Below are 9,378 nucleotides of genomic sequence, written 5' to 3'. Positions count from 1 at the left end.
TAGTGTTGGATTTGGTGTTGGTTTTGGGTTTTGGGAGTGTTTGAGTTTTATGGTGAGCAAAGAGGGTTAGGGTTTGGAGGAATGTTTAATTTGGATTGGTGATTGGGAAAGGAAGAGGGAGGCCTAATATAGGTATGAAGGTCGGTTGAGGTAAATAGGGTGGATAAGGAGATATGGGTAAGGTTAATAAGGATACGGCTATATGTATATTGCCAAATTTGCACATGAATATGTAATCATAGTAACAACTCAAAAGACATGTCAACTTATTACTAGTCTATTTGAAAGAAATAAACGACTAAAGTAAGTAGACTACAACCAAGCTCAATAACTAAAAGAGAATTTACCAACTCAATATCACAACTGTTCCATTCTAGTCAATCATCGAAGAATTAATTTTAGTATAAAATTGGCTATGAGCCACTATTCAATAGACCTAATTCTAATCGGATTTTCTCAAATTGTTACTTAGCCAATGGTTTAGTGAAAATATCAGACAATTGATCAACAAAATTTTAAGCATATGTTGCATTTTTCTACATTATTACGAAGAAAGTGATGACAAATATCAAAAGGTTTTTCCATGAAATCTTGAGCGGGATTTTTTTTTTCAAAAACAAATTGTACTCGTGTTATCACAAGAAAAAGCACACACTTAAGAATCATACCTTAATCCCATAATTATTGTCTTACCCATAGGATTTGAGAGCCACAATGAGTAGCATAAATGTATTCAGTTCGTTTGGTGGCTATGGTTGAGCTCTTCTGATGAATATTGGTCAAGATATTATCCAAAGGATGCGAGCTTTGATACTTCCAACGTCGAGGAACAAATATCTCTGGTTCAGGCGTAGATCGAACAGTACTGGTGTCTGTTTGATTCTGCTCAGCTTCCCTGTTTGTGTTTCCTAATTCGACTAAGCCACTGGATGTCTGGTTTGTATCTGTATTAAACTGTCTGCCTGTCTGTTCATGATCAGCTGTGCTCGTAGATTTCTCTTGATTGAACAGTTCTCTGTTCTGTTCAGTTCCCCCCTGAATTTGTGGACTCTTCAGCGCCTGTTCCTTCTAATGACAAGGGCTCTTCTTCGAAATCAAGGGGGATCATCATCTACAAATCCAATCTCGAAATCATCATCATCTTGTAATTCATCATTAAGAACATTAGTTTCATCAAAGATTATAGGAACACTCTCTTCAAAGCACATGGTTCTCTTATTGTAAACTTTATAAGCCTTGCTTTCTTTTGAATATCCTATGAAAACCGCCTCTTCGCTTCTTGGATCAAATTTTCCCAAATTATTTGAGCCATTATTGTGAACAAAATTTTTTGATCCAAAGAAGCGGAAATGTGATATGTTTGGCTTTCGCCCATAAAGAAGCTCATAAGGCGTTTTATTAAGGATAGCTCTAATAGAAGCACGATATGAATATAACAAGTGTTCACGGCTTCTGCTCAGAATTGAGCCTTTTTCATGATAGAAACAGTTCAGAAGTGTGTTCTATTTCCCCTTTCTTGAGAACGATGTTATCATAAAAGTTTAGTGGACTATCTGACAGGCTTCGATCTGGTTTTATTCATCAACTCCTCGTAGGCTTTATCTTCTTCTTCTTCTTCTTCTTCTTCTTCATCCGCGCATATGCTTAATGATGTTAGATATATCTTTATAACCAAGATGAAGAATAGAACATAATAGGTAGTAAGCCAAGAGCTTAAGAATATACATACCAACTACCCTTTTATACTTCCCATGATATTTGTTTAACACAAGATTAAGAGTTGAGAAGTTCTTACCATCCTTACTTGAAGTGTGAACACTTTACCAATTCATTTTTCACACCTCCACTTTGTAGGCTCTATGTGAGAGCCAGAAAAAAACATCGTCCCATATGCACCTTGAGCAACGAAAGTTATTATGATCAAAGCAAGTTGCTCCCTCTCACTTTAGCCTTCAAAACAAATTATACTTTGGACTTGGCCTGGGCACCCAAATTAATTTGGGTCCCTTTTGGTTAGTTACTTGTGCTAATAAGTCCTTTCGAATCCACATTTTCTTGACAATCTTAAAATTTTGTTCCAAGTGACCTAACCGGTTCTTACTTACAAGCATTAAATACATGTCCTGTTTTACCACAAAATTTGCAGATGATGTACTCAGGTAGACCCACATACTTACGCTTGCGAAAGTCTCTTTCGTTGGGTTTAGGTCTATTAAAGCCAACAATACTAGAGTCGTTCTGTTTTGAACAGTCCGGAGGTATGTTTACTTTCTGTTCTGGGACCCAAGCAGTACGGTGTGGTGAACTGTGTTGTTTGAAGTCAGAACGAGATTCATAACCTAATCCAAGTTTATTAGTGTTCTTAGATTGATTAACCAGAAAGTTTAGCAAATTACCACTACCTTCCCATTTAGCAACCACATTTCGGGCATTACTCAAATCGGTCTCCAAATTCCTAACTTTCACAAGTAGTTTCTTATTCTTATCAAGGAGAGCGTCATCATCAACATTGAGTCTATCAAATTTGGAATGAATTTCAGAATAAGTGGTTGAACTAGTAACATGTACTCTTTTAATCTCGTTCAGTTCCTTAGTTAAATCATGAATTTTGTTAACAAGGGATTCATTCTCAGCAGTGAGTTCATCATGAACAGTCTGGTAGGCTGTTCATTTAGATATACTCTTCAGATCACGTTTCAAGTCAATATTCTCCTTCGCAATACTCTCTATTTCGAATTGCATAGCATCAAGACGTCTATTTTGTTCATAACAAGTGTTCAAAGTCTCGTCAAGAAATCTTATAATTTTTTCTTTTGATAAATATCTAATTTGAACCTTAAGATTTGAGAGACTTATCTCATCATCGGATTCGTTATCCGATGCTTCAGAATTAGCCATGAGGCACTTCTTACGTTGTGTCCTTGGTTTGTAAGTAGATTTGAGACAGTGCTTTTCTTTTGATTCTTTGATGGGTTCATCGTCTTCTGAATCAGACTCACCCCAAACTGTAGCAATCATTTCACGTTTGTACTCTTGCTTAGAGTTTTTACGTCTATCCTTAGATCTCGCCTCTTCCCATTTGGGACAATTTCGAACTTGGTGATCTTGATCACCACATCCAAAACAGCCCATTCTAGACTTTGGTCGTGGTGAAGAAGACGAAGAAACAGATTTTTCCGGCTTATAACTTTCGAACTTTCCTTTATTTTGCTTTCTAATTATTTTAGCAATTCGTTTAGATAGTGAGGCAACTTCCTCCTCAAGATCACTTTCATTATCACTTGAGATGTCATTCAAGGCTAGTCCCTTAGCTTTGGGTTTCTCATCGGCATCATTATCAAGAGTTATTTCGTGTGCCATAAGAGATCCCATTAAAGCTTCATAGGTGAGAGTGGTCAAATCCCTAGCCTCTTCAATGGCCATGACCTTTTGTCGCCATTTCTTGGTAAGACTTCTTAAAATTTTACGGACAATGTCCTTAGTTTTAAATTGTCGACCAAGATTTGAAAGTTCGTTAGTTATGTTTGAAAAACGAGAAGACATACTCTTTATTGACTCATCATCTTGCATTCTAAAGGACTCGTATCGTTGCATTAAGAGATCAATACGTTGTTTCTTTACTTGCACAGTTCCCTCATGGGCTAGTGTTAGACTATCCCAGATTTGTTTGGCCGTTTTACATCCTGCAATACGACTAATTTCCGATTCGCCAATTCCGGATTGCAGGAGTGATATGGCCCTAGAGTTCTTCTCTGCCTTTCTGTAATCATCAGATGTGTAGTCCTTGGGTGCTTTTACACTAGACACACCATTAGCATTGGTGGTAGTGATAGCGAGGGGACCATTTTCGATGATTACCCAACATTCATAATCTGTTCCTTGTATGAAATGCATCATACGATTTTTCCACCAGCCATAGTCCGTGCCATCAAAGACAGGACATTTGACAGATTTGGAATTCATTGAAAAAGAAAAGATAAACAGATAAACTCAAAAGGATCAAACTCTTTGCGGTAAGGCAGTCAAAAGCACAAGACTCTGATACCAATTGTCGAGTTTATCGATTCGGTACTTAAGAGGGGGAGGGGATGAACTAAGTACCCTTTTTAAATTTTTTAAACTTTAAAGCGAAAAGAGCGTTCTCGTTCGATACTGAAACAGTACACAGGCGAATTGAACAGTCTCGGTGACTGTGCAAAAAATAAGAATTGTGCTGTACTGTTTTGGTCGTATGCGTGAAACAAGAACTATGAAAATAAACGAGAAATAGAACAAATAAAGAGAAAAGGCACGAGACACAAGATTTTTAACGTGATTCGACCTACTCTTTAAAGGTCTACGTCCACCCTCTCTCTTATTAATATTTTCTTTATAACCAAACCCGATTACAAAGAAAACCCCCACGATCAACCCCGATCGTGCGACTCGAGTACAACCATGTACCCAAAAAACACTTTTCTCACCAAAAGAAAATTACAAAATAATTTGTCTCCTTGTATGGTTCAATGAATTGGAACGATGGAGAACAAAAACAACCTTATGAGTATATGAACTTGTGCACTCAAGATCGATCAAAGAACACGGCTTAAAATAATTTTTGCAAAACGAGTTAAAGAACACGAAGGAAATGAAATGATTTGCAAAAATTCTTATGCTCACGTTTGAAAAAGCTCAATTGCCAGGAAATACAAAACACTTTGTAAAGCTCTCTCTTTTTCACGCAAACACGTAGAATTGATTGTGCATCTTATATACTAGCAAAGTTTGACCAAAACACACCTATAATATAGGTAGCATATTATCTTCATATCAAATCTGTTATAAAAAATATCTCACCAAATATTTTGATCCCTTTTCAAAATAAATCCTTAACAAAAAAAAAGGAAGATATTATTTAGCTCAAAGTAGGAAACTCTGAACCAAATATTTTCGGTTAAAACACACTTGAAGATATATGTTTGGAAATCTTTTGCCAGACATAAACAGCTTATAAAAATGGGTTATTTCATAGGAATAATCTATCCTATGGGTGACCTGCTTAAATTACTCTATCCTTTAAGTAATCCGAATTTAATCCCTTCTATCCCCCTTTCCTTCCCAGAACAAACTTGCTTGTTTTTTTGACCTGCTATAAGAGGTGAAAAATGACGTGGCAACTAATATTTCATAGTAATAATCCATCCTATGGGTAATCTTCTTAAATTACTCTATCCTTTAATCCCTCCTATCGCCATGATGCATTTTTTACCTCCCAATCACAGTCACACTCTACACCAAAATAACCATAAGACCACCACGCTCACACCCTTACTTCACCAACACCACCAAACATGGAGAGATCTTTACGCGCCAACCATGAGTAGTTAGGGAACGAAGACGACAAATACCGTGATGAAAATGTTAGGCGGTTGAGGTGGCGATGGCGGAATAGAAAAGAGGACAGGAGAATGGAGGGAATCGGCGGCCGAAGGAGTGGCCGCAGGAGGAGTGTTAATAGTTCCGATTATGATGAGATTAAATATAGTTGGGAGTATTATATGAAGGTCACTCGTAGTTTGGATTATTTTTGTAAAATAATTAAGGTGTTTATTAACCCTTAAAAACATAAGGTAACCTGTTGTTTAGGTTGCCGGTCACTCTAGTGTATTATGGGAAGGAAGGGGGGTTAGGACGGATTAAATTCGAATTACTTAAAGGATGGAGTAATTTAAGCAGGCCACCCATAGGATGGATTATTCCATATTATTCCTATGAAATAATCCTATAAAAATATATTTTTGATTCAAAGATCTTTGTGATAAGCTGTGTATAATGGACCAACACAATAAAAGTGAGCACAAGCCTTATACCCTTACAAATGACTAGACATGGACCAGGACATGATACATTGCTTCAATCATCTTCTGAACATGGATAATCTCCCTGTGTACCTGCAATTCATCTCTTGCTCACAAGCATAAGAAATGAGGAAATGAGAAGATGAAGGACTTGTCATCATCAACCTAAGAAGTGCAACATGTTTTTCAAAAGAAGAAGTACCAAATTGATGCTTCAATTTTTATGGGCAAAAAAAATTGTTTTTGACTTTTGCGAAATTTTTTTTTAGCTTTTAAATAATGATGTATTTGGCCAAAAAGTGTTTTAAGTCCAAAAACACTTTTAAAAGCCATGCCAAACACACACTAAGGTGCTGTTTGACCTTGCTTATGGAAAATGACTTTTCCTTTTTAAAAGGAGTTTATTCACAAGTTATTTTTCGGAAAAGTTTTAGTTGTTTGGCCATACTTTTGTAAAAGCGGTTTCTCACAAAATTTACATGTTTGGCCTAATTACTTTAATACACCTTTTGTTTGCTTATTTGGTTCTTTATGTAAAAAGTAGAAGTAGAAGTAGAAGTAGTAAATATATACTTCTCCTTTTGGGGGTGAATAATAAGTTTTTGACTTCTCAAAATCACTTTTAAAACTCTCTAATTTACCATGTTTGGTCAAGCTACTACTTTTTCAATTACAAAAGCACTTTTTAAGCTTGGCCAAACATTACCTAAATATAAAGATTTTTTTGGCGATAACAATTATAAAAGGTACTCCGGACTAGTCCGGAGAGATGAGTGAGAGTGAGAAGGGCAAAATAGTCAAAGATGTACTATAGTGAGTAAAATGTGTATTGCGAAAATTAACTCCTTATTTGTTATCACGCAAATAATTTGCTTGCTTGCCTAGATTTATTTTTGCATGACGGTAGTACGAAACTGACTGTTATTATTGTCATTAGACAAATTCTCACTTTAAACGAACATTATCTGTCTAAAGTTGTAAATGAGTCAAATATCACACCACATTCATACTAAGACAAATAACAAGTGGGATGTCACCACTTTATCTTATTATGTAAGTGGTGACATATTTAACTCATCTACACTTTAAACAGATATATCTGTATAAAGTGAGACTAATTGTTATCATTAATATATTGGAATTACTAGGTTAAAAGCCCGTGCGTTGCAACGGGATAATTAACTTAATTATAATTATAATGAAAAAAAAGTTATAAGGCTTTAATATTTACATCCTATATCTAATCATTTTGTTTACATTTGATCAAATTATTTCTTTAAAAAAAACTGAAAGATAAATAAATGCATTTTTTTTTTGGTTTAAACCGGGTGAGATAAATATGTTAAACAATATTTAACATTGAATTACTTTGTTGGTAATTTTAAATTATGTCATTGTATAAATTACATATACTGTGTAATGTTTTATTGGTACAAATATTTCTCTCTTTTCAAATAAAAAGTTTAATTAACCATATCATTATTTAAAAAAAGTAAAAGATTCCAGTAATATTGACCATTTTATCGCCCTTTTTTGATTATGCGAGATAAATTTCACTATTGTGGAGATATAATACAAACTCTTAAGAGCTCTCTTTCACAATACTGAAAAACTTAAAAGATTAATATTTATGTTTTATGTTATTTGTTGATTTGTTGTTACGAAACGTGTATTAGTTATGCTAGAAAAGAAATAAATTTCACAATTATGAGATAATAATACAAACTTTAAGAGCTCTCTTTCACAGTACTCAAAAGATTAAAAGATTTTGGGTTGTTTTAAGTTCCAAAAATAACTCTTATTTATAATCATAGGATCAACTCAATTTATGGTAATCTTCCGATGTGGGACAATTCTACTATTTATATGTAGTATATTCACCACACTTATATTATTTTTGAATGTGGGACAAATAACATGATTTCTAAGTTTCAATAATGATGACTCTTATTTACAATGATAGGTTCACCCCGCCTTATGTTAATCTTTCGATGTGTGACGATTCTATTATTTATACGTACTATTTTCATCACACCTATATTATTTTTCAATATGGGACAAATAACATACTAAGGAATATATTATCTTATAATAAATAGGTACGTATAATATTGTGTTGCGGTATCGGTTAGAGTGGCACATGACAATATCTGAAAGCATCCCTAATGGCACTATGATTACGGACAATTGATATGATCATAGTAATTCATAGCATCGGCTAAGCTAATTGATGTTGAGTGGCATGTAATGAGATGTAAGGACCGTAAGGTCTTGTGAGTCGTCTCTTGTCTACTTTGTGTAACTTAGTTGACGTATCAAAAACTAAATGATCGGGTTCAATTTCAACATAATTAACATGAAACTCCATTCTGAAAATATCACTCAACTATATTAAAACAACAATCAAAGAGAATAGCTACTCAATGGTCCATAACTCTGTAAGTGCCCAATCTACCCTACTCTATTGACATGCTTATGCTACTCAACGTAGTTATCTCCATGTGGTAGATATAGTTTTAATTATTTGGTACGTATTTTATATGCATAATTATGGATGTGATAAGGCTCAAAGAGCCTCGAGCCCTCGACATTATGTAATTTCGTTCTTCTTACAACTAAAAAACAAAAGTTAAATACATTAACTCTTGAATTTGGTGTTGAAATTTGAGGTTAGAGTATGTCTACTAACGTATGCAAGCTAAATCACATACATTAATCTTAGCTCATTTAGTCGTATAAGCCCTAATGCAGGTGTTTTTGGATGGGGGGATTTTAATTTGGATCTTCTTTTTGATTTGTTAATTTATTTGATCCGCTAGGATTGGTTTCAGGAAGTCCTGAACACATTGAGTGGTTTAATCTTATCAAGTCGTATCATACTATTAATAATATATTAGTAAATAATACAAAATTTATACTCAAATGAAAGCATTAAGAGCTCTCTAAAACAATACTTAAGAGATTCAAAAAAAATTGGGTTGGTTTGAAGTTCCAAGGATGCCTTCTATTTATAATCATAGGATCACCCCGCCTTATGTCAATCTTTCGATGTGGGACAATTCTATTATTTATACGTAGTATATTCACCACACCTACTTATTTTCCAATGTGGGACAAAACATACTAATAAGTACAAAATATTTTACATATTAAGAAGTACACCATCTTTAATTTGTACAAATAATATGAAATCTATACTCTAATGATAGCATTTTTTACAACAAAGTTAATTATATTATTTTCATAATTTTTTTAACGATATTTTTTTGCCAAATAAAATGTAAAAGTATGATATAAAAAAATGGAAATATCACTTGAATATAGTTTAGGAAATATACATATTATAATAATTAAAATATTTCCACTTTATTTTTTACATCAGAAATTATACTTTCCTAAATTGATTTTTGATGATGTGGACGCTCTCAGATCGCTCGAAAAAACTCTCTTTTATATATATATATAGATTTTAAAGCTTATTGTCGATCTCAAAAAATGTCAAGAGTTATGACTTTGATTGCTTAATTGGTAAATTATGTAG

General features: G+C 33.9%; 1 protein-coding gene across 1 annotated transcript; it reads right to left on the bottom strand.

Moving 5' to 3' along the window:
- Positions 1-1,094: 1,094 nt before the first annotated feature.
- Positions 1,095-3,963, bottom strand: LOC141620207 (uncharacterized). Its single transcript, XM_074437138.1, has 3 exons — positions 2,724-3,963; positions 2,106-2,663; positions 1,095-1,468 (listed from the first exon to the last, which is right to left on the bottom strand). Exons 1-3 carry the CDS (start codon positions 3,961-3,963, stop codon positions 1,095-1,097), a joined length of 2,172 nt encoding a protein of 723 aa, XP_074293239.1.
- Between the last annotated feature and the right edge of the window lie 5,415 nt (positions 3,964-9,378).

The sequence above is a fragment of the Silene latifolia genome, chromosome X, assembly GCF_048544455.1.
Source record: "Silene latifolia isolate original U9 population chromosome X, ASM4854445v1, whole genome shotgun sequence".
In the NCBI taxonomy this organism is placed as follows: domain Eukaryota; kingdom Viridiplantae; phylum Streptophyta; class Magnoliopsida; order Caryophyllales; family Caryophyllaceae; genus Silene; species Silene latifolia.
Note: the sequence above shows the minus strand (reverse complement) of the source record. Positions and strands in the feature narration are given on the sequence as shown.

What these genes read in the sequence shown, in the direction of transcription:
- LOC141620207 (XM_074437138.1), bottom strand. Translation starts at nt 3,963, where the DNA reads ATGAATTCCAAATCTGTCAAATGTCCTGTCTTTGATGGCACGGACTAT. An exon ending in TATGCAATTCGAAATAGAGA is followed by an intron (nt 2,664 to 2,723) that starts GTATTGCGAAGG and finishes CTAAATGAACAG; the next exon opens with CCTACCAGACTGTTCATGAT. An exon ending in AGGACATGTATTTAATGCTT is followed by an intron (nt 1,469 to 2,105) that starts GTAAGTAAGAAC and finishes ATCATGAAAAAG; the next exon opens with GCTCAATTCTGAGCAGAAGC.